This window comes from Condylostylus longicornis, unplaced genomic scaffold, assembly GCF_029603195.1.
Source record: "Condylostylus longicornis isolate FDR11 unplaced genomic scaffold, ASM2960319v2 ptg000018l, whole genome shotgun sequence".
Lineage (NCBI taxonomy): Eukaryota > Metazoa > Arthropoda > Insecta > Diptera > Dolichopodidae > Condylostylus > Condylostylus longicornis.
The window spans coordinates 539,589-566,660 of record NW_026577987.1 but is presented as its reverse complement, the minus strand read 5'-3'; the positions used below and the strand labels follow the sequence as shown (position 1 = coordinate 566,660).

At 27.1% G+C, this 27,072-nt stretch overlaps 1 protein-coding gene across 1 annotated transcript in view; it reads right to left on the bottom strand.

Annotated features, from left to right (window-relative positions):
* Positions 1-10,774: 10,774 nt before the first annotated feature.
* LOC129606439 (neuroplastin) overlaps positions 10,775-27,072 on the bottom strand; it is a 49,530-nt gene continuing 33,232 nt past the window's right edge. The window contains exons 2-8 of the mRNA XM_055516773.1: positions 20,587-20,814; positions 20,158-20,492; positions 19,683-20,090; positions 19,449-19,610; positions 13,554-13,737; positions 12,275-12,346; positions 10,775-11,319 (exon numbers count right to left, since the gene is read on the bottom strand). Of these exons, the coding sequence (XP_055372748.1) occupies positions 11,153-11,319; positions 12,275-12,346; positions 13,554-13,737; positions 19,449-19,610; positions 19,683-20,090; positions 20,158-20,492; positions 20,587-20,814 (1,556 nt within the window). The 3' untranslated portion in view covers positions 10,775-11,152. The remainder of the gene's footprint in view (positions 11,320-12,274; positions 12,347-13,553; positions 13,738-19,448; positions 19,611-19,682; positions 20,091-20,157; positions 20,493-20,586; positions 20,815-27,072) is intronic.

Here is a 27,072-nt window from a genome sequence, read left to right as displayed (position 1 = left end):
TCTTATTTATTTTGTTTTTTACCGACCGTATTGTGTAAACAATAGGTAGGTTATGTGATGGCAACAAATTTTGCATATCGAGTTTTCGGTGGGAACGTACTTCTCCATAGTAAGGAAGTGTAAATAAGCTATTTTTAGCAACCTGTCGGTCTGTCGGTCTGTGTGTGCACGCGTGTATCTCAAGTTCGGCTGAACCGATTTTGATGAAATTTTATATGTAAGTTTATTTCCACCATGGCACGGATCGATCAACTTTTGGTATATATCAGGCCTCGGGAACTGCACTTTTTAGCGGCCCTGTTTTACATTTTTGAACATTTTGAAGAAAATATTAAACCGATTTACTTGAAATTTTATATGTAAGCTCAGCTCGACCGTCTACGAAAACTCCTATGTTTTGGAGGAAATCAGGCATCGGCAACTAGACGTTTACTACGGGCCAAATATACATTTTTCTGTATATAAAGAGAAATAATCAACCGATTTCATTGAAATTTGATATATGAATTCCTCGTATTAAAACAATGAACATACGAATTTTTTGGAAAGATCAGGGCTCGAAAACTGATTTGCGGGCCGATTTTACATTTTTCACTATTTTGTAGAAAATATTCAACCGATTTACTTGAAATTTCATATATGAGCTTTGCTCGACCGTCCGCGAAAATTCCTAACTTTTGGAACAAATCAGGCATCAGCAACTGGACGTTTACTACGGGCCGAATATACATTTTTGTGTATATAAAGAGAAATAATCAACCGATTTAATTGAAATTTAATATATGAATTCCTCATATTAAAACAAGGAAAATGTAAATTTTTTGGAAAGATCAGGGCTCGAAAACTGATATGCGGGCCGATTTTACATTTTTCACCATATCTACGGAACGAATTAATGGAATTTCTTGAAATTTCATATTTGAGTTCTGGTTGTTACCGAAACTAACTGGCGAGCATTTCAGGGAATTCGGGTAGCACAAACCGAAACCTACTAAGAGCCAAATTTACATTTTTCTAGGTATGTTAACTATAAGCTTACTAATGTCCTAAAAATTGGAAACAAGTATTTAACAGACATTTTTATAATATTCTGTAACACTTTCATTTAACTAGACAATATACGATGCGGTCGGTTATGTGTTGACCACATCAGATTTTTTTTATTATGCAATGTTAAATTGTCTTTTAAGTCTTTTAAGTCTTTTAAGTTTGACCAAAAACAAATTTTGCTAAACTAACAGATTGTAACACAAAAAAAACAATAAAATTATTCATTTTTAAAAATTAAAAACTTTTACAAATTATTATATTTTAATTACGATAAGACCAAAACCCGTCCGTTCTTATAATGAGTGTTTAACGAATATTTGAGTTAAATATTACCATCTACGCGTTTCCGACTGTACATATTGTGTGTTTTACAATGAATAAATTCTATATAAAATAAATTTTCTGAACTACAATTGCATAGAAAACATCAGCTTATTAAATTTTATGAGCCCCCAATGCTAGATAATTTTCCAAATTATTTTAAAAATAAGTACTCAAAATTCCAATATAAGAATTCTTTTTTTCGTTTCTATCGCAAAACGAAAATGGTGTTATAGTTGTTGTACGTTAAATTAAAGAAAAAAAAGTTTTAAAAAATGAGAAAAAAAGAAACTCTTAATATTAACTTCTTATGGCTTTGAAAGGTTCCTATTTACTATAAGAAATTCAATTAATAAAATCTTCAAATTTAAACTTTAAATTAACTAGCTGCACTTCATTATAATATGAAATCCATTATTAAACGTCTTTTTTAACAACTACATATTATGTTTAATTATAATTGACTTATATGTTCACCAAGAAAGAATTATTGATGTTAAAATATCCTCTTTTAAAATATTTACATAATACTGGTAATACTAGTGAAAAGGACGAAAAAATAGCAAAATATATGTAATATTTTTTTTAAATTTTCTGAGGAATTATATAGCGCAATATTGACTATAAATATGTTATGTACTTTTGCAAGTAAACTGTTATAATAAAACTGGCTCAAGTAGAGACAAGAAGTTGAATTATTGCAGATCCCAACAGAAAAAAATAAGTCAAATATAATGGAATTACAAGAAAAGAAGTAAAAACGTTATTTTTTTATTTTTTTACAATATACATATTATGTAAAGTTTTATTTAGATTTATAAAAAACTTTCGAGTAACAAAATAGGCTTTTCCCTATGTCTTAAAATTGAAAATGAATTTAAATTACCAAGTAGACCAATGAATCTGCAAGTTGCTTCCACAAGCCCTCAGCTTTCAATCAAACAATATGATATATCAACAATATGATATATTTTGCAATCAAAATGGTTCTACATGGATTCTACCTGTCCAATGTTTTGATCTATTATTATAATTACTGATTACAAAACATTTAGTCAAATGTATCAAATTTGAGATGCAATTCTTTTTTAATTGAATAAAGCAAAATCAATGTAATACTCACATTGCTTAATTTTAATTTTCCGCAAATTTAGAATTTCGCAACAAGGTTGCAAGATTCTAGTACTACAGAATACAACATTCTCATTCAAATTCGCGATATTTGATTCACATAATGCCAAAATTTTAGAAACAACCAGTTTAGGGAAAGTAGCACTACATCGTAACCCACCTGTTTAGTAATCCATTAATAAACTCTTTCAATAGTTTTTCTGAGCGAAAAATGAATATAGTTTTTATATACATACAAAGCTTTTCATGAGATTTCAAGACAAACAAAAAATAATGTGAAACAGTTTTCGGGCCACAACCTCTTTCTAAATTGAATTCCATTTTTATATTTTTGCTTATAACTCTGGAAATATTGTGATGGGTAGAAAAAACTTGGTGAGCCCAAAAATTTGTAAAATGAAGTGAAATGAATAAAATTGGTTTTGTTTTAACCAATGAACAAAATTGAAAGTCTTTCCTAACTTTCATTTCTCAACCAAATATTTAGTATCAAGATAAAATATTTACCAAAACTCTTATCATTTAAATTAAGAAGTTAGGAATTGGGAAACTCTCAACACATACACATGGAATTGAAAAAAAAAAAAAATTTCTTCTTGACGAATAAATTTTTATTTGGATTATTTTTGTTTTTGTTTTTTGTAGTTAAATTAATTTAGCACATTATTTGTAAATTAATTTTGATTTTTGTTATATTATTTATAATTTAACAAAAATTAATTTCAAAATTTTTCTATGTTTTCATTAAAAATACATTCTATAAAAACTAAAATTTTTTATTTCGTAATCTATTGGTTCCGATTAAAATGAAGACAAAAAAAAAGTAATTTTTAAATTTACAAATTTGCATGGTAAAATTATGATTTACTTTATTTACATGAATTCAAAAAAAAAAGTTATTAAAAATAAATTTTTATATTTCTTCATTCATATATTAAGCTTTACAACAGATTAACGTAATTTATGAAGAAATGTTTTGTTTAGTTCATCAGCACTTTTTATCTTTTATTAAAATATTGAAATACATGCAATTAATTAAAAATTAAATGCAAGAAAGAAAAACAAAAGTTTCGTAATATAGAAAAAAAATTGGATTACAAAATTGTCCAGAAATATAAAATTTTTGTAACAAATATGGCCTTTTTTTGTTAGCTTTCATTGTTCTGAAATGAATTTAAGAAATCTGAAATGTATCTATAATTTGAAAAATAATTTTTCATATTATGGCCCTGATAATGATCGGCGAAGCGAATGAAATTTTTGGCGGATAAAAATTTTTTGCATTATGATTAGCGAATTCGCTTAAATTTTAGGCGTATGAGCTGTCAAATCTGTCGAATGAAAATTCCGTGTGACAAGCTTGGCAAATGAAACCAAAAATCAAAATAATACATAAGTGTTTTTTTTATTCAATATTGTACCATTTATATATAACGGTATAATGGAAAAATCTAAACTATCTGTAAAGTAAGTTCATAAAATTCTACAAATCATTGTAAAAAATATTGATTGTTTAATATTAATTTATGCGTAAAAAAACGACACAAAAACAATTCGAGCATTTAATTAAATTAATGGAAGACAACTCCAACCTTGCTAAAGGGATAGGAAAATTCATTTGTTTTTGCAAAAAAACAATGGGTGGTGTTAACCTCATTATTTTCGGAAGGTTTTTTGATGTCCTGATATGATGATCATAATTTAAAATGTCATTCGATTCCCCTAGTCCATTCGACTCGCTTAGCCATTCGCCGATCATAATAAGGGTATATGTAAAATATTTCATAATATTTGATAATATTCATATATCATTGCGATGCTAATTAAAATAAAAAAAATTTAATGCTTCATTTGATCTTCGTTTGCAATTTTCCATTCCAGTTTAAATTTTCTAAAAATTTTAATGAAACTTTAGATTGTATTCCTTTGCATTCATTAAACAGAATTTTTTTTTCAATTTAAAATAAATAAATATATGTTTAAACAAAAAATGTTATATGTATGAAAAGGTACTTAAGTATATTTAACTAAGTAAAAAATTATTTGAATAAATACTGACTTCTTTAACTTATATTCTTATGGTAAAAGATGATTGAAGAGTTTTAAAAAAAAAAGTTTTAGGAAACTAATCAAATTTTATAATATTTTCTAAAAGGTTTTACATTACGTAAAATATTTTACATTATTTATATTTAATTGGTAATTGTATTTTTTATTCAGGTATAATAAATTTGATTCATAAAATTTTATTAAAAATATTTCTGCCTTTTTTTATATTGCTATCTATGTTTATTTCATATTTTGCGTTTTTTTTGTTAATATTTTTATGTTCAAAAGAGTTCTATAATATTTGTAACTTTTAAATTTTTGTATTTTAAAAACTTTACGAAAAATATTTTTTTCATTTTATTGTTTGTTGATTTTTCAATACACATTATGTAATTAAATATTTATTTTATAATAAAAAGTCGGAATTTTAATTAAAGTTGTTTTTTTGTTTTTGGTATTTGTTTTATATGTATTTATAAAATTACAATAATAACAAATTTTTAATATGATTTTGTTTTATGAACATTAAAAATTTAAATAAAATTTAAGCTTTTAATACAATAATTTTTATGTTTTTCTTATGTTGATTTGAATGCACATATAATGTTTTAATATATTAAATTTTACCTTATATATTTGTAATATTTTTTTACTAGTTTTTTTCTTAATTAATTAAAAAATAATTAAAAACAAATTTATTTTGTGTTTTTTTTTGTGTGAAAATCTTTCATTTAAGTATATATATTTCTTTAAACAGTATATGTAGCTATTTAATAACTAGTGTTTTGTGAAATATTTTAATCTAAATATTTTATATAGGCACATGTTTTGTTTTAATTTTTATTATTTTTACGCAATATAACTAATAAATTCCGTATATAATATACAATATGTACTGTAAAATATTGAGAAATTAACAATATTTTTGAAATTTTGAAGTTTAAATAAATTCAAAGTATTAGTAAATTTTCCTCGGAAAATAATATGGATAGTAAATTAAAGTTGATGCCGCATCTTCATTGTTAAGCTTGAGCAAGTAAATGTATTGAGTTAAATGGGATTTAACCAAACAAAAAGCGATCCAAGAAGACAAACAACAAAGTAACTTTGAGCTAAACTGATATTTTTCTAATAATTTTTTTAATATAGGCAAACTCTGAGTATATATTTCTGAGATTTGTTTTTGAGCTTAATTGAACAATTTATTTAAGAAATCAAAATTTTAAAAATTACATGCAAAGCATTTCGAAATTTAAAAATTATAGGAGTTTCAAATGGAAATTAAAAATTTAGTACATTATATAGGTTTGACTGCCTGCTTTAAATAAATTTTTTGTCAAATATGCAAATTATTTAAAAAAAAATTTAATTAAAATAATTTAAAATTTTGATTTTTTTTCGTGGTTGTTTTGAAGATTCAATTTTTTATAATAAGATAAACTTTTAAGATGAATTGTTCGTAAATGTTATTTTTACATTATGCTTAAAAAAATTGAATTATAGCAATAAATGTAAGTATATTATTAAACTCAAAAAAAAATATAACTTTAAAAAATTTCAGAAATTAGTTTAGCATTGATTTAAATAATATTTTATTTTTTGTATTTCAGTAAATTTTATATATTTATATTAGTGCCCGTTGAAATATTAACTAGTTTTTGTTAATATTTTAAAATAATACTTTTATTGTATTTTAGTAAATTTTATTTTCGCGCTTTTGTTTATTTTTAAATATATTTTTCTTTTATTTTTTTTTCAAAAATATATAAGTACTAATTAAATAGAAATACAAGAATAGACCCATTTTTTCTCATTTTTTCATATTAGTTAAATATAATCAATCCAAGACAGTTATTTACATAAAAAATTAGATTATAAATAATATTTACTTAATTACAATATTTAACTTTTTAACTAAGTAAAACAAAAATTAGTTATTTTCAATATTTTCAAGGTATATATTTAGCACGTTCATTTTAATAATAATTATTTAATTATATCGAATAACCTTTAAATATTTGTAATAATAATAATTATTAAAAGTAAAATTTGTTTTTTTTTTTAACAATATAATAAACTTTTAGATTTATATAGCGATTTTTTTTATTTTCACATAAATGGAAGAAATTAAATAACGTATAATTTAGAATAAATTTAAAATTGGGATTTAATTTTCGTTTGTTCAAGTGAATTATCCCTTTTAACTTTTTTCTAGTAAACGTGAAAATGATCACTTGTATAAAATGATCAAATTATAATATATTAATAATTTTTAATAGAAACTTTTGGTTACTTTTAGGCATACTGTTTGATAATATTGAATTGGAGACTTACCTTAAGCATTATCACGTTTATTCATTTATGTGATTAATGTAAATTATAGTATTACAAGAATAAATTAAAAATTACCATTAATGTGAACTGTTAAAAAAGTCTTTGAATGAAAAATATAGTTTTCTCCAAAATATTTTTTGAAAAGTTTAATAAAACAAAATTACTGAATAGAAAAAAGTTTGAGTACGCAACACTTTTATTTTAAGAAATCTAGAAACAAATTATGCACCGATAAAATTTAAAATACAAAAATTTTAAAATTAGAAAAAGTAGTTTAGAATTTCCTTTGAAGGAATAAGCGTTCACCGAACATAAATTCGGATTTATATTACGAAAATGTAATGTAATGTTATATTCAAAATTGTTTCGAAATGTATAATAATTTCTAATTTCATTTTGCAAAGTATCATGGAGATAAATAAATTAAGCAATTTTAACTTTTTAAATTTTGTTGTATATATATACAAAAGTTATTAATTTTATATATATGTATATAATATGTAAATATATACTAATTCCTTTTTATTAATTTAAATTATATTTAATTATATTTTTTAATATTTATTTTGTAACAGCTTTGGTTTATAGCCTAGTGATATAATAATATGGTTGATGTATGTAAGAAATGTTTTTATTATTTTAAAATTATTATATTAATTTCTTTATATGTGTGTTTATATACAGATATACCTACATTTATTATAGTATAATTATACATTTATTACATAACTAATTATCAAAACATTTTTCTATATTTTATATATTTAAGAAATTTTATAAGAAAAAAAAAACAATAAAGGGATAGAAGAAAAACTTAATATACACTTTAAAAACATGTAAGTACATATTGATGGATAATAATATGTACGGCTTAAAAACTTATAGTGCATTTATTTCATTTCCCAATTTTTGATAAGGCTAGAACGCTTTGATATGGAAGCTTCAAGAATTTTTAAACTTTTTTGTAACTACTGCGGAAATATTAAAAATTAGAAGAGAAGCATAATAGAAAAATGTTGGATATTAGGGAATTTATCGAGAAAGTTTTTTTGTACATTTTGTGCTGTTTTATAATTAAAAATTTTAAGGCATTCACAAATCTGGAAAGATAAAATATTCTGTTTCCATTAACATGTGAGTATGTGTAAAAAAATTTTTGAGATTTGATTTAATACTTGCAGTGCATGTCTGAGTTTTCGACAATTCCCACATTTATAAAAATTTATTCAATTTTTTTACGTGTATGTATATATGTACATAAAAATAAGTTTTTAATAATTAAATTTATTTATAAAAAACGATAAAACGATAGCAAAAATTATGCTTTACATTCACACAAAATGTCTCATTTTTTCAGATTAAATGTTTAATTTTCATAAGCAAATTTTATAAATTATTAATTTTGATTATTTTGAAAAAATATGAAAGCTAATGTTTATAAATTTAAGAAATAAAAATAAAAACTTAGTTTCTTAAGATTTGTTTGATATAATATCATAACCTTATTTAATATTTATTTTGGTTTACACGTTTAGATGTTTTTCATTATCCGCTCTATAAATCAGCCAAATTATTTTGAAACTATTATTTTTTATCAAAAATTTTTTATAAAAAATCAATATTCAACAGAGTAATATGCTTAATTTTTTTCAAAGTTCAAACAATATGTATAGTATTGTGCGTTTTATACAAAAGTGTCATAAGTTCGTTAAAATATTTACTGCAATATGATAGCCATATATTGTTCTTATTTTCAAAATTTTAAATATGAAATTATATTTTTCGCAGTGCTGGAAATAGTCTTTAAAAGATCGAAGTGTCAGATAGTACTTGGGTGGCAAGACTTGTGAGACCTGCATACCAAATTTTTAAAAATTACATATTTTGTTATGCAAACGTGCCGAGGAGTTTTTATAAGGGAATTAAACTGAAAAACAACTAACTTTGTGTAACAATTTCCAAAAATTATCTATATTATGTACATACTTACATACGTATGTGTGTAAGTATCAATTAATTTTTATTTCTATGAAAAAATGATATCAGTTCAATTTTACAAGTGTAAACGTTTCAGTTGGTATAAACCAGCAGAATAATACCCTGTACTTTGACAATCTGAATTTAGAAATTTGTTTTTGAAATATCTAGAATTAGCTTTCATTGTTAAATGGCAATTACCCGAACCTGTTAAACCACTCATTAGAAACTTCCCAGATATTACGTCTGACCTATAAGTGGTCCAAAAATGTTAAAACTACATTCATGAAACAACCAAATATTTTTCCAAACATTTAAAAGTTTGTTTTGGAGTTGTATGGTAGCCACCCGAACCTGTCAAGTCATTCCACCACAACTTCAAAGCTGTATATGACCTTTAATTGGACGCACGACTGCTGAATTTCATGAATCTAACTCTTTTTTTTTGAATATTTTAAACTTGCTTTTGGAGCTACCCGAACAGTAGTTACCCGAACCTGTCAGGCCATTCTACCAAAATTTCTACACCTGACCTGAAATTGTATACACGACTGCCGTGTTTCATGAATATAGCTTTAATTTCTCTAAATATTTGAAATTTTGGTTTGGAATTGTACAGCAGCCACCCGAACTTGTCAAATCATTCCACAAAAGCTTGAGGGTTATATCTGATCTGAAATTGGACCCACGATTGCCGAGCTTTATAAATTCCGAGTTTCGTGAATTAATTAAATTATTATTTTTTCAAATATTTAAAATTAACTTTCGGAGCTGTATGTCAGCTACACGAACCAGTGCAGACATTCCATTGTAATTTTCAAAATATATCTACAACGAAATTCAACACACCTTTACAGAATTTGATATTAATATCTTTATTAGTTTTTGAAATATTTAAACCCGTTTGAGTTGTATGGTAGCTATTCGGTTCCCTTGTTCAAATTGGTCTAATTACAAAAGCAGCCGTCGTTAGCACAAAAGCACCCACTTGAGAAAGTGTAGTGTTTATTGCATTATTCTTTTTTGACTTATTGTTCGATCGAACAGATGGGCATGTCTAAATTCGGATTCCTTCAAGTGGATTCCACACCAAGTGGTTATTTATGGTATAAAAAAAAAAACATAATTGAATTTTGTACGAAGCTTGAAATTAACTGTGTAACTATACGGCAACACTTGCATTATTGTAAAAAATTTAGGCTTTTATTAAAACAAATGCAAATGATGAACAATCTAAAATAATTCATTCTAAAATTTTTAAATTTTTTTCCCTAAAAACTTTTGAATAAAAAGAATAAAATATAAAAATGTTCAATTCCACGCGTGCCATAGGAAATTCGAAACATGCCAAGTTTGGCATGCGTGCAAATAATTTGCCATTTAGGAGATAGTATATGTATACGATATCTATGTCCATCAATAACGTGAATGGGCCACAAATTATCCAAAGAAAAGTTTGCCAAAATTAGTATTTATTTACAGTTGTATAAATTTTTTATTGAAATACGCGTTAATACGCGTATACTAACCATATTAAACGCGTATACTAACCATACGCGTATATTAACCATACTAATGTATGGTTTGTATAAATACAGCAGAGAATAAAATGGTGTATTTATATATCATAAAGAATTAATACGGTATTGAATTACAAGAACAATTTAGTGAAATTTAGGGGAAAGAATTACTTATCAGGTTAACATAAAAATCTACTAAGCTTTTTGTTAAAACTAATGAGGTATTATTAAAACTAATTGTGAGTTTATTTTACATTATAGTTTCATATATAACAGTTTAATGGTAAAGAAATATAATTATTATATTTTAAATTATATTGATTTATATACGCATTTGATTTTACATGTATGTATATTTTTATATACAATTTCATAATAAATTATATTAATAATTCATGCTTAATAATTTTCATTTACAAATTAAAAGGATAATATTTATTTTTAATTTATTTATATAATGAACTTGTTTTTTAACAATAGCTATATTTTTTTTAATATTTTATTTAACTATTTTTCTTAAATATGTTTCTTTTCAATTTCTTACAATTAGGTTTCTGTATAATCATAATTTTCTTTCATTTTCTCTTTATAATTTATATAGGTACATATGTATGTATACTCAATAAACATGTACATATACACATATTTGTATACATATAATTTTAGAAATTAAATGTTTATTTGATAATATTCAATTATTTAATTTAATAAGTTCTTTTTAATATATTTTAAAATTCAATGAATTTGTGTATAGTTTTTGTTTATAATATTTATAAATTACTAAGAGATGATGGCACTAAATGATAAATTGATAAAATTGAAGAAACTAAAATTACTAAAGGCATAAAAGTACTAGATAATGTTACACGTGATGCTGCATCACCTTCAGGTTGCGATGATGGACTTTCAATACCAAATCCAGCTTTTAAGACTTCATCTAAAATGACAACAGTGTAGAATTAATAATTTGGAAATTATATAAATGGAATAACAAATCAATATATAAAATATAGGTAGCTGAAATATAACACAACATTAAAATTTTTCTATTTTTGAAAATGCATTTTACATATTTAACTTAATTCTTTGTTTAAAAGTTAAAATTTCTTCAGAGCTGTCTAAATTTTTATTTCTGATCTTTTTTTATTGTTTTTCGTGTATTAATAAGTTATGCATTTCCGAAATAAAATAATAGAAGCGTATTATAAAACATGGTTTTATAAAAAAGCATTGTACAATTAAGTGCTACAGAACATTAAACAAATAGTGAATAAAATTGGACAAAAACAATTTTTTAAATAAATAAATTAAAATTTGCAATTAAAAAATGAATAATGAGTTTTTTCTATGATTTTAGCAAGACATAGTGAAATTACGATATTTTTACGATGCAAAATTACGACAGGTAAAAATTTATACACAATATAATAATTAATAAGTAAATTCAAACTTTAGAGGTTTAATTTTAACAATATTTAATATTTGACTTTTCACTTTTCAAAAATATAATTGTAGTAGATATAAGTTATTGTAAAATTTTTACCTATATACTAATTCTTGCAGAGTATTTTATGGTTGCATTTTATGAAGTACACTTTAAGAGATGTATATTTTTACTAACAAAAGGATTTAATTTAGTTTTAATTGTAATTCATACAGTGATGTGTCTTATATTTATTTTGTTTTCGAATTCTTGGTATATTTTAAATCTTTTGTAGTAAAAATATTAAAGAACATTTATAAAAAATGCAAATAACTCACACAAAATTTAGAATACAATCAGGCACTAAGCCAGAAATTGTAAAAATTTTAAGTAACTTTTCAATTTGTTTAGCATACAAAATTAATTTTCTTTTGTTTAAGACCTCAAAAAAATTTATTTCAAAATTTACCTTCATTATCTGTAGGTTTAACAATATCTAAAGGTGCTGGTAATTCTGTTGTTATTTCAATTTCAACAGGAGCTATAGGTTAATTAATATTGGTATTTGGTTTTTTATTCAAATTTTAATTTTAGAAGGACGTTTAATACAAGTTATTTATAAAATTGTATTTATATTGATACATACATATTTACAAATATTTACAATATTTGTATGTATATAGGGTGTTCGGAACTCAATGGCTCCAAAGCAGGATGATAGAACGACTTCAGACGAACAAAAAATACCTAGTGACATTTTTGTTTTTGGTCCCTTGTTCTGGAGTTAAGGGGCCCCAAAATTTCAATATGCGAAAATATTTCAATTTTCACATTTTATTTTACAGCTCGAGAAATGTGGAAGATAATTTAAAAGCTAACATTTTCCTTCTAACTGTATACTTGTGATTCCAAAGATTTTTTTCAGTTTCAGAGTTATTCAAGTGCAAAGTCAAAATTTTCAAAATTTTTTTTTTCTAAATTTTGATTTAACCATCATTTACTTATAATTCAATGTTTTTAACCCATCGGTTTTTTTACAAAACGAAGAGTCTTGTATTCCGAACTTCTTTCTGATACAACATAATGGGAGAAAAATTTTAGAAATAACATGTTCATCAGGCGAAAACCTGAGGTCAAAACCTTAGAAAATTAACTAAAACAAAGTATTTTTCCAAAGGAAACAAATTTTTTTACCTTTATAGGATGTTATTTATAAAATTTTTAGTTGTTTTCCCACATTATGTTACATATATCAAAATAAAGGTCAGAATATAGTGCTCTTCTTTTTGTAAAAATAACGGATAGGTCAATAAAGTAAAATTATTTGAAAATGACAGTTAAACGAAATTTTAGTAAAAAAATTTTTGAAAAATTTTGAGTTTGGCCTTGAATATTTCCGAAACTAAAAAAGTCTTTGCAACCATTGGTATACGGTTAGAAGGAGAATTTTATTAGCTTTAAAATTAATGTCAAAGTTGGATTTACCTTTATATTTCCAAAGTTATAAATAAAAATGTGAAAATTAGACCGTTTTCGCATATTTCAAATCATAGACCCCATAACTCAAAAACAAAGCCCGAAAAAAAAAATGCCACTAAATTTTTTTGCTCGTCTGAAGTCATTCTATTATCCTAATTCGGGAATACAATTGAGTCGCGGACACTTTGTATATAAATGACTACTCTTTTTTACAATAAGTATAAATAAACATATTAGGTATATTTCAAATAATAAGAAAAATTATTTACCGTCTTCTGTTATAATAAAATTAAATGGTTTTGAAAATTCTGACCATCCATACTGATTTTTTACTCGTACGCGTGCTTCCCACTCACCGATTGGTACTTCTAATTTATGATGAATTTTCCAATTTGATTGACCATCTTCATGTTTTCGTGTTGAAAGCGCTGCTTCTGTCATCCAATCTGTTGTCTAAAATACATATGTATCGGTGGTGTTAAAAATTTGGTTTGAAGAATTAAAATTTTAAAGATTTTTATTATAAACTGGATGAGTGTTAATAAGCATAAGCCCTTTATAGGAACAACCTATATAAATTGTATTGTAGTCACCAGCTAATTTCCGCTACTGTTAGAATTTGTACTAGGAAGACCTGAATGTTATTCAATTTTAATAGGATGAACAAGTCTCAAAACACTGCGATCAATGGCGAGTGTCTTCCGATAAATTGAAACTTCTGTTTTCAGTGGCAATGTTCTCTTCAGTATATGACCATTCCTGCTCATTAGGTTGGTATTAAGATTTCATTACTAAAGTGAAATTGTATAAAAGCAAGGTCACCAATAAAACAATGAACGAGGTGTGAAGTTGTCGAAAAAAAACATCTTAGAGAACGCCTTAACTAGAGAGGTATCACGATTCTTAATGTATTGAACAAAATCATGGCTAGGGGTTGGGGTGTGGAAATACTCAAAGCAGACATACTTATCGATTAAAATCCCACAAAACCTGATCCCAGAGGGATGGCAGTAGAAAAAACCTGACTGGGTTAATAGCCACATAGCTTATGACTAAATTTGAAATTTCCAAGACGTTAAGGGAAGTCGCCAGTCAGTGGCAAAAAAATCACTTAGCGAAATTAATGAATCGGTTAGAAGAATTGACTGTTAGTAAATTATTTAAAAATTAATTATGAAATAATTTTTGATCCTTCTGTCGTTGGCAATCATGTTAATTCATTACCGACCGCATTACATACAATAAGGGAGGTTATGTGATGGCAACAAGTTTTCGGTGGGAACGCACTTCTCAATAGCAGGGAATCCATAGAGTCCATAGCGTAAATAAACTATTTTTAGAGAGGTGTCGGTCTGTCGGCCTGTCTATCTGTTTGTCTATGTGTGATCGCTTGTATCTCAAGTTCGGCTAAACCGATTTTTATGAAATTTTACATGTGAGTTTGTTTTGGCTATGTCACGGGTTGATCAGGCCATGGAAACTGGACTTTTTTGCGGGCTAATTTTACATTTTTGCCTATATAAAGAGCAATAATCTACCAATTTCCTTGAAATTTAATATTTAAATTTGCAGTGTTAATACAATGAACATTTTTTGGAACGATCAGGGCTCGGAAACCAAATTGACGTCCGATTTTACATTTTTTACCATATGTGCTCTGGTTATTACCAAAACTAACTTGCGAGCTTTTTAGCGAATTCGGATAGCACAAAGCGAAACTCTACTAAGAACTAAATTTACATTTTTCTAGGTATGTTAACTGAAAGCTTACTAACGCCCTAAAAGTTGGAAAAAAGTGTTTAGAAGACATCTGTAACACTATGGATATAGAGAGTCAAACAAAAACTTTTAATGACTCCAATTCGGTGATTTCTGATGGCATTTCTAATCTTGTTTTTAAAAATATCTCTTTCAGGTCTTTGATGTTCTCACGTATGTGAGAATACTTTTGTCTTTATTTATAATTAAGTCTTTAAAGAAGCTTTTCCTAGGTGTTTGAAAGAAGCGACGGTAATCCCTTTATTTAAGGAAGGTGATTCGAGTTGTGCTAATATTTACAGACCTGTTTCTCTTCTTCCGGCTTCTTCAAAGGTTTGGGAAAGAATTATGGAATGCAAATCGTATTCTTCTTGAATAAAATGAATTTGGGTTTCTATAAGGGAAATTGATCTGAGCTCTGTTTTGGGTTCTATTCTTTTTTAAATTTACATTAACTCCTTATTTCTTCAACACTTTTATGGTAAACCTACCGCCTCTTTAGAAGATACTGTTTTTAGTAAAAATGGCTCTGAAATTATTGAACTTGAAAACTTTGAGTTGAACATTTTAAGAAATTGGGTTTTTAATAATAAATTACAGCATTTATTCTTGTCCAGTTCCTGACTATAATTTAAAATTTCATTCTGTAAGTTGTAATTCTAATGTCAATAAAGTCACACCTGCTATTTAAAGGATTATTTTAATAATGTTATCAGGTTCGCCTCAAACATAAAACGTTTGTTTGTATTGTTCAAACAATATTACCTCAATGGTTTACTATGCCCTTTTCTATTTAATATGGAATAGTTTGCTGACGTAGTTTATACTTTAACAAGTTGCAACCGCTATTAACAAGCCAAAAACATGCTATAAGGTTAATTTACTGCAAATCTTGTTCTAATTCTAGTTTTCACTTATTTGAACAAAAAAGTCTTTATTTATTTAGGATATTAAACTTCTTTTTTTTCGTTCCAAATATCTCAATGCTAGATATTCTGAAATTTATAATTTGAGAATATCTAGTATTGATTAGATTATCTTATTTTTACAATTCTTATAATATTTTGGCGCGTGCAATTTTGTAGCAGGCGCATTCTTTCTATATAAGGAGCATTCCTTCATTAACGTTTTTTTTTTGTTTTTAATTTCTTTTAATTAGTTTAATTTCTTTTAATCATTATGAAGTGCAATTTATGCAATGTTATGTTATGAACATAGAATTAAAAATTCAATGTTCTCTTTGCAAGAATTTTGTGCATGAAAAATGCGCCAAATTTTGTAAAATTGAGTTATAGTTTTTGGAGAAATCAAAAAACAATTGCAAGTGCAGAACATAAACTACAAGTAACTGTTGAAGCGGCTCTGTTTTGGAAAAGCCAATACACCTTCGTCCAACAGTGTGTCTGTGTATTCTTCGAATTTCGGGTATTCCATCTCTCAATCTCGGCATATAAACTTGGTTACTGTGAGAAATTGGGAGTGAGGAATTGTGAAAGAGTCATTATGTATTGAGAGTGAGGAATTACATAAATGACTCTCTTATAGCTTTTAAGCGTCAGCTGTTTAAAAAGGTGATGGAGGTGGGAAAAAGAAATATTATAAATATTTGAGGGTGAGAGATTCTAATATTTAAAAAAAACAGAAGACCTTACTGGTAATTAATTTAAATTTAAATTCTTGCCACGTTCGAATTTCTATTATAGAAGTAGTTACATTTATTTTAATTTTATTTTCTTGTTTTTTCTGTCATAAATTATTATGCCTTCTACATCAAACACATCTGTTGATAATTATACCGGTACGAACGTATGTTCAAAGAGTGTACTAAATTGGCTTTACCGTTTGTAATGCTAGACTCTGAGATATAGACTCAAGTGTATGTTCTGAGTCGATTTAGCTTTGTCTGTCCGTCTGCCACCTAATTTTCACAAATTATTTATTAAAGTAAATTGCTGAACCCTATTTAAATTGAATATGATCTGGGTACTGGCTCGGGTATAAAATTTCAAAATTTATTTGACTATATCTTAGAAACTATGAAAGCTTTGGTTGTAACTGCTTGGCTCCTTCTGGTAGCTGCCACGAAACTTCAAAAGTTATTTGGCTATATCTCAGAAACTGTAAAAGCTGTGGTATTGAAATTTCGCACAAGTATTTATATAAGTAAGGCCAATTTGTTGATAAAATTCGTTGAAATTGCCTGGCTCTTTCTGGTAGCTGCCATACAACCTAGCTATAGCTTAGCTTAACTATAGTAGTTTGGCTATATCTTAGAAAATATTGAAAACACAGTACTGAACACAGTAATATGGCAACTAAAAGTCATAGTCTGTCCTATAGTCACCTATGACATATTTATTCACACATAGGATAACAAATTCGTACGGGTATCGCGTAGTTGACGCGGTCAACTCTATTTCTTCTCCTTTTTTTTTTCTAATTTTAGCAATATGAATATTTAAAAAATGTACATTGTTCATCAAAACATTAGAAGTTTAAGAAAGAATTTTGAATCTATGTTGGCAAACCTATCGCTCTGTAGTATTAAATATAAAGTCAAATAATATTAAATAAAAGTTTTTAATTTGAATTGTGTCAGTGCTGATTTTATTAAAATTGTTTGTGAGATAGAGAAGGAAATTTGTTCATATTCAGCTGTATTTGTTCATATAGGTTTCATAAAAATAATGTGAAATTTGTTCGTTCATGATCTTGCTGTTTTACTATACGAGACAAAATTTTAGTGCTGGGTGACATGAATATAGATACTCTTGCATCTTCTAACGGTGTTGACGATTATTTTTTATATCTTCAAGAGGCTTTTCCTCCGCAATAAATCAACTAACACGTATCGGTCCTACCAGTTCTACACGTGTAAATCATATTTTTGAAATAATAAGTAATTATTTTGCGGATTGTATTAGTGCAAATGTAGGTTTGACTTGTACTTCTGATCACGCTTTTTTAAATGTGTGGAATTCTTTTAATACCTTCTAGTAGTAGTTTTAGTTCACAGAAATTTTATAATTTAGTGAGATTAACTTCGAATCTTTGATTTCTTCTTTGGTTTATTGGAATCGGATATTTCTGTGACTTTTGAGATATTTTTAAATATCTTGTCTGAACATATCGGCAGTTGCATTTTTCTCCGCAGTTATTCAAACAGTAAAGTGTTTACTTAATAAACTCTAAGAGAGAATTTGAGGCAGGTTGTTAATTTTTTTTTAATTGGAAAAAAAAGCAAACTATTTTTCAACTAAACATAAATGATAATTTTGTCAGCGAATCATTTGAAGTTGCAAATCATTTTAATGAATTCTTTGTAACTGTTGCACCAGGTCTTTTTTGTCTCATTAAAGTTTTATTGAAAATGTTTGTTGTATCCTCGATTTGACTAAATAGTTTCTTATTTGAACCAATCTTTGGTTTTGAATTCCTTTCGAGCATAACAAGTTTAAATAACTCTTTATCTTGTGGTATTGACGGCACTAGTAGTTTGATTTTAAAAAAAATTAAATTTCAGGTGGTTGACATTCTTGTGTATTTGTTTTATCACAGTATCAATGAAGTTAGATTTCCGGATATTTTAAAACGGGCTGAAATTATTCCTTTATTTTATTGAAGTTATTTTTTAAGGAGGGTGATCCATATAGCAACCCACTTTTAGTCAGTTTGGCTAGTTTTAAAAGTGCATCAGACCATTCAGGTGCGTTTTAGGTTGAGTTAAACTCCCCCACTATTGACAGGTCTGATGACAGTATCTTTGTCTTTCGATGTTTTTTAACACCCATTCTAACATCTGCGAAAGGAACAGGTCGAAATTAGGAAAGGTCGGGCGTGTATAAACCAATCTAATACCCTGCGATTGATTGCGAGGAATACGGACCCCAAGAGTGCCACATAACATAGTGTATAGAGACCTGGTAAGAATGGAAAAAGATGTAAACTAGGTATACCAACTTTCACAGACACTTTAAAGCGTCTTGTTAGAATAGGTGATGAGAAAATCATCAACGTCACCAAGAGGTATTCAGTGGTGTTCCATCAAACGCTTGGGAGTTGGGCCTCAAGATCAACTAAGTAAAAACAAAATCAGTTTGCATCTATTATAATAAAGTAGGCAGCTTTAAAAGAAAAAAAGCGTGAAAATGTACAGAACTACACATATTTTCTCGCAAAAATTAAAATGTTACCAAACTCTTTTAGCTATTAAGAAATATAATAAAATAAGTTTTGTAAAAAGCTTGGTACTTTTATATACTTTTCTTGAATTTTATAGAAAGGTTTAAAAAATTATTTGATTTTCAAAATAAGTTTTTTTAACAATTTTTTGATTACAATCAAAATGACACAACTTTTTTGTTGGGCAAAGTGTAACACTGCCTTTTAGATATTGAAGTAATTACCTTGTTTAACTTATAATCTAATATGGCTTCCATTAATGGGGTTGTACTTCTAGCTAACCAATACAAATTTACTAAGCGTCCTTGAATTTCGTGTTTTTCGTAAATTGGAGTTTCGGGTTCTAATATGACATAAACTTTTGCATAATCGCTTCCAAGTGAATTCTATAAAATTTAAAACAAATAATTGTATTCGTGTATCATACAAACAATATTTTGCTTAAAAAGGGGGTTTACTTTGGTTTCACAATAATATGCTCCTAGATCGGTTTTTTCATTAATATTTCTTATATGTAAAACTGATCGATTTCTGTGATTGTGGACCGAGTTTTTTATTTTATATTTATCTGATACAATCGGTATTACGTTCGAATTTTGCTTCCATTCAATTGACGCGATTGGATTTGCATGAAAATCACAATATAAATCAGCATGATAACCAAGTTTTGTATTAACATGATGTCGATGTGTTGAAGTTTTTGGTTTATATAATACATTGATATCGACAAAAGTTACTGGTAAATCACTATTTTTACCAGGTATATCACCTAAACATTGATAAGTTCCAGCATGTCGGGCATCAACATGATTAATACCAATACGATTATGTTCAACTCGAGCTCCATGTTGATGTATATTGCCACCCTAAAAAAGGCAGTATCGTACAAGTAAATTGAAGTTATAAACTTATTGAATTTATAATTAAACTTACATTTAGTGACCATTTAATTTTTACTCCAGTTTCATCTCCGTTATATTTACATTCAAGTGTTACATTGTCACCTTGTCGGTATGTGAATTGCTTTTTCGATGCTTCACGATCATTAACCGATATTACTACAGAATTCTTTTTCTCAACAATTAACGTAACACGATATTCAATTTCGTTTGGTAAAACGCGGCATTTATATTCATTATTATCATATGGTGATACATTAATTATTTTTATGCCATTATCTGCACCTGCTTCAATTCGGCTTTGTGTTAAAATATGGCGATTTTGTGCAATAACTTGCGTTGTATTAAACCAGAGTATAACATTAGAACCTTTAAAATAAATGGCATTCGATATAATGATATTTTAGTGAAAATATACGATGCAGTATGTGTAGTGTAATACATCATAAATTTTTATACTTACTTTTCACATTTAATACATCACATGGTAACGTTACATCATCACCGGTTTTTGCTCTAATAGTGATAGAATCAGAATCAGTCCTTAATCGTGGCGGATCGTCTATAACAGCTTCATTTGTGGATATTGCATTTGAATCAGGTTTTGATCGATTTTCTTCTTCGTAGTCACTATAATCATTATATTCATCTTCCAAATAATCATCTTCATTAGATACAGCTTTGGCATAACCTATGTTGTAAAATAAAGTAGAAGAAGAAGTAATTAGCAATACATTGAAGTAAGCAACATTGGAATTGCTCCAAAATAAAGTTTAATCAAAACAATAGTTTGTAATGTAGCACTTTTCCCTTCAACAATTTAAAATACTGCTCTTAAAAACAATCTTTGTACTGTGTAAATTACTTTCATTCATATACGAAATTATTTTAAGGATTGCATACATTTAGGATGAACAACGTGTGCAATGTTTGAAATAAAACAGAACAAAAATTGAAGAGGCGTTAACATGAAAAATAATTATAGTTTTTTATAACATAGTATTTACCGTTAGCGCTATGTATATATAAAAATTCGTAATAGTTTGCAGTTTCAGAAATATAAGGCGTGGAGGTGGAAACAATTTTTTGTTATTAGTTAATAATTTTGTCTTGCTCAATTTTCTAATAAATTAAAAAATTATTAACTTATATTTGTTAAGTGAATTCGTAAATTCTTTAAAATTTAATTATTTTTGGATATTGAATTGCATTATCTACTTTTTTAGAATAGGTAAAAAGAACAATTTATTTACAAAGAACATGTATTTTATTGTAATTTTGCGCTTTTTTTTGTGTAACGCTTGCTTATTTTGACAAAAAATGTACAACCGTCGTACGTCGTTATTTAGATTATACACTTACGTAGTTGTAATGTAACGTATTTTGGTTAATGTTTAGATAGTAATTAGTAACAATGTTTACGTCACATAATAGCATCTAGCCTACCACAACAACGCTACATTCGGTTTTTTTTTTTAAAAATTTACTATTAAAAAAATTCGGTGTCCGTGCATATAATTTTTTTGAATAATTTTTGTGAAATTTTGATTTGAAACTTCAACATTAAAACACAAAAAAAAGTTTGTTTTTTTTTTTTTCAATAATTGCAGCAAATGCACACAAATTGCAGGTTGCAGTAAATGGTATTAAATTGCAGCAGAAGTTTGCAATTGCAGCAAAAATGACAGCGCTGAAACTACCTATAAATGGACATAGGCTATAAAATTTCTTAAATCTAACTTTATTATTTTTCTCAATATTGAAAATTCGCTTTCAGAGTTGTTATTGCAATAACTTCCCGAACGTGTCAAACCATTCCAGAAAAGCTTTGAGGATATACCTTGGCTATAATTGGACACGCGACTTTAAATTTCATGCAGCTATCTTTATTATTTTTTCCAATACTTAATATAGGCTTTAAGATTATATGGGAGCTACCCGATCCTATCAAGTCATTCCATAAAAACTTTGAGAATATTTCTGAACTTTAATTGGACACATATGACTGCCAATTTTCATGAATCTTTGTTATTTTTCCGAACATATATAAAAATATCTTCTGAACTTTTATGGCAGCTACCCGAATTAGTCAAATAATAATATGGTCCTTCATTGGCAGAAAAGATACAACTTCTAAAGAGTTGGCCGTATTTGCTATATTCGTTTTTGAGTTACCGGGCGATCGAACGGACGGACAAACCTGTTTAAAAAAGAATTTTACAGTGAGCAAGAATATATGTACATGTCTATACTGCAAAAAACTCATTCAACTGGTTACAAATTCTGTACAAAGGTACAGGGTAGAATGATATAATGTGCGATAAAAAAATGAATTTAATTGAGAGTTTGTATAGGTTTGGAGAAGGTTTTTTCAAATAAAGAAGTGATAAAAGAAAAAAAATATCAAAAGAAAAAAAAATCTGATGTAGTCAGCACATAGTTGACCGCAATATATATGGCCTAGTTTAGTGAAAGTGTTATATAGTACTTTAATAATCTTTTATTTAACATACCAAGAAAAGTGTAAATTTGGTTCTTAGTAGAATTTAGTTTTGTGTCACCTGATTTCCCCAGTTAGTTTCGGTAAGAACTAGAACTCAAATATCAATTTCTAATAAATACCATCAATCCCTTCCGTAGACACGGAAAAAAATGTAAATACGTCTCCTAATTTAGTTTCCGAACCCTGATCTTTCCAAAAAATTCATAGATTTATTGCTTCAATACCCCGAATTTGAATATTAAATTTCAAAGAAATTGGTTGATTATTTCTCTTTATATACGCAAAAATGTGAAATTGGCCAAAAACTCGACATCCTAAGTTTGATGCCATCACATAACCTACCTTATTGTATACACTGCGATTATAAGGAACGGATGGCGATAATAAGGAAACGAATAGAAAGTTACTAGGTTTAAAGAGCTGTTGCAGCATAACATAACAGTGTGATACAATAGTGTGAACTGATACTTACAGTTCAAAACGTAAATGTTTGCATAAAAAAGAAAGGAAGGCATCAAAGATTTTTATACTCTGAGACAAACACTCAAGTGTATGTTTTGATAAGCGTCGAATTCTGAGTTGATTAAGCTTTGTCTTCCCGTCCGTCCCAACGATAACTCAAGAACTAATTGAGCTCACCAAATTTTCACAAATGATTTATTGTAGTAAATGTCACAACCTTATTCAAAGTGAATATGATTGGGGTACCGATTCGGGTATACCACTCGCCAATTCGAGGCACTGGTTCGGGTATACAACTTCAAAATTTATTTGACTATGACTTAGAAACTATGAAAGCTTTGGTATTGAAATTTCGCACATATAAATATATTAGTACTGCCAATGTGTTTAGTAAAAGTCGTTGAAATTGCTTGGCTACTTCTGGTACTTGCCATACAACTTTAAAAGTTATTTGACTATGTCTCAGAAACTGTAAAAGCTATGGTATTGAAATTTTGGCATAAGCGAATATATTAGCAGGACCAATGTGTTTGATAAAAGTCGTTAAAATTGCTTGAATTTTTCTGGTAGCTGCCATAGAACTTCAATAGCAGTTTGGCGATATCTTAGAAAATATTGAAAACATGGTACTGAAATTTTACATGAATGAATATGGTAATACGGCAACTTAAAGCCATAGTCTGTCGGCATATTTATTCGCAACTAGAACAACAAAATCGTACGGGTATCACAGAGTTGACACGGTAAACTCTATTTTTTCTCGTTTAAAAGAGAAATTGAGCATTTGCCGAGACAAAATTGATAAAAATGTTATTTGTTCCAACACTAATAAATTTAAACTCAATTTTAATTTAATTGTAATTTTCGAAGATAGTGATGTGTCTATGCCTGTTATACATATGTAACAGACTTATGTTACAGACGATTACTGCAACCTCCTAATAAAAGAAGTAATTTAATTTACATATCTTTTCAAATTGTTTATTTTTTTATTAATTAAATTTAATTTAATTAAATTTCTTTAAAATATTTTCTTTAATTCTTAATCATGATTATCATCAGCATGCAACCCATAATGACTTTACAAAAACAAAATAAAAATCAATATAAGAGTTAAATATGTAAAAATAAATTTTCACACCCAATCGTTATATAAGTTTTCAATCTTGGATCTGTCCTAATATATTTTTTTTTGAAAGTTCATTACACGATTAGCTCTCTTAGTTCAATTTAAGTGTTCCTCTACAATTATATTGAAAAAATCCAATATGTTTATATGTATAATTTCTAAAGTTCTTTTATTTTAAGAACTGAAACATTTGGAATAGAAAAATGGAATACATCAAAAAATAGAAAAAAAAGAATTATCAAGATTATTGTAAGTGTAAGTACCTATACAGAATACTATAAATTTCAAGCTATAATATTAAGAATAATAAAACTGAACAAAGTGATCCTTCACATCCAAACTCTTATTAGTGACCAATACCATAAATTTCAAGAGCACTACGCATTATTACCGCAGCTTCTTTTATTGTTAATATAATAAAGCTCTTCTATTTTAAAATCTCCTATCTATATTATACAGCAAGATGACTTCTTAATTTCATGAGAATAATTCGATATGGTACATATATACTATATTTATATACACTGCCATATTATTTTTTTTATAGATCTACGTAATATACATACATATAGTGCCACATGTGGCGTTCTGTTATTATAATAACATTTTCTTGCATATTACAAAAATTATACAAACATGTAAGTGTATTTTATATTGCACATATACAATACCGAATATTTTTTTATACCCGTACGAACGTATGTTCGAATGGTATACTATATTTGCCTTACCGTTTGTAACGCTAAGAAATAATGGCCCGAGGCATAGATCAAGTATATATTTTTAATCAACGTAAAATGCTGAATCGATTTAGCTTTGTCTGTCCATATGTTCGTCCTTCTGTCCGCCCGTTCCAACGATAGCTCAAAAACTAATTGAGCTAAGTTCACAAAATTTTCACAAATGATTTATTATAGTAAATGCCGAAACTCTTTTCAAATTATTTCTGATCGAATTACTGGTTCGGGTAGCTGCCATACAATTTCCAAATTTATTTGTCTATATCTCTGAAACTATTAAAGCTATGGTGTAGAAATTTGGCACAAGCGAATATATTAGTAGGGCCAATTTGTTTGATGAATGTCGTTGAAATTGCTTAGCTCCTTCTCGTAGTTGCCATACAACTGCAAAATTTATTTAACTACATCTTAGAAACTATAAAAGCTATTATATTGAAATTTCGCACAAGTATATATTAGTAGGACCAATGTGTTTGATAAAAGTCGTTGAAATTACTTGGCTCTTTCCGGTAGCAACTATACAACTTCAATAGTAGTTTGGCCATATCTTGGAAAATATATAAAACACAGTACTACGACAACTTAAAGTCATAGTCTGTCCCATAGTTAGCTATGGCATACTTATTCGCACATAGGAAAACAAATTCATACGGGTATCACAGAGTTGACACGGTCAACTCTATTTTTTCTCGTTTTATATGTATACATCTAAATGTTTTATGTTTGGATTCATTATTTTTATTGCTGCACGCTTATAGCATGCATTAATAATTCGTTGTCTCATCAATCTTCTTGATATCAATGAGAACGATTTAAAGAGAAGAAAACAACAAATAAAAATTAAGAGAAAAAATTTAAAATTACAAATTCATTTTTTATTCTAATTCGATACGGTGGTCTCCCACTTACATTATTATAATAATTATCAAGGCGTTTCTTATATAAAAAAATTTACGTTGCATATAAATGACCCTCTTCAAGAAATAAAAATAAAAAAAAACAAAACCTTAAATACAAAAATGAAAATGATTAAAAAAATCCAAAGACAAATTTTTTTTCCTTTGACTTCAACTCTAAAACCACACATCTAAAATATTTAACAATATTGTGACTAACTATGTACCAAAAAGAAAAACGTGTGTAACTGTATTGCGTAACTTTCCCGAAAATATTTTTATTTTAACCAAGATTTGAGTGTAATTAAAAAACAATCTAGTCAACACTTTGTTTTCTTTTAACTGATGTAATCCATACAGAACTGTTAGGGATACAAAATAATTACATATACATATATCTAAATAATTTAATAATGTAATATTATAAAAGTGGCATGAGAGACGATCTATCATCTACAACAGTGGCATACAAAATTCACCTTTCGAAATAAAATTAGAATTAGAAATACACAAATTCCTCGCTTAACGGAAGCTCCTGATACGGAATTCAAAAATTAAAATTTACGAAACATTTTTAAAATGCAAAACAAAATAATGTTGGGTCAAACCAATGGTGGTGCTTAATTTCACTTGTTAAAGTGCTCAATTGTAGCACTTTTCCATTCAACAAGTGAAAATACTGCCTATGTATTAAAATTATTTTCACTCATAAACGAAACTATTTCTAGGATTGCATACATGTAGTCTTTGAAATTAAGCAAAAATTAATATAAAGAGGAGTCAACATAATGCTAGATTTTATGGGTGAGTTAAGAAAAATAATTATATTTTACAATATCATGGAATTTATATATAAATTTAAAAAAGCTTGAGTTTTCGGAAATATGATGTGCCAAAAATTCAAATTTTACAAATTTCGAGGAGCGATAACTTGATGTCGATGTAGAAAAATGAACAAAAAACAGGTTTTAGTAATGTTAAACTTTAACGGCCATTTTGTTTTTTTAAATTTTACCTATAGTATGCCGCGATAGGAGAAGCAAGCCACAGTCTTTCTAGTTTTGCAAAATTTTAAAAATGCTTATGGTTTCACTGCAATAAATAGTTAAAAAATGCCATTTTTAGGGTTTTTGGGGGTGGGGTATAACATCTAGAAAGGGAGAGATAGGTAAAAATTTTTACGTTTATAAAAATAAACGGAAAAAAGTTTCTAGTGCAG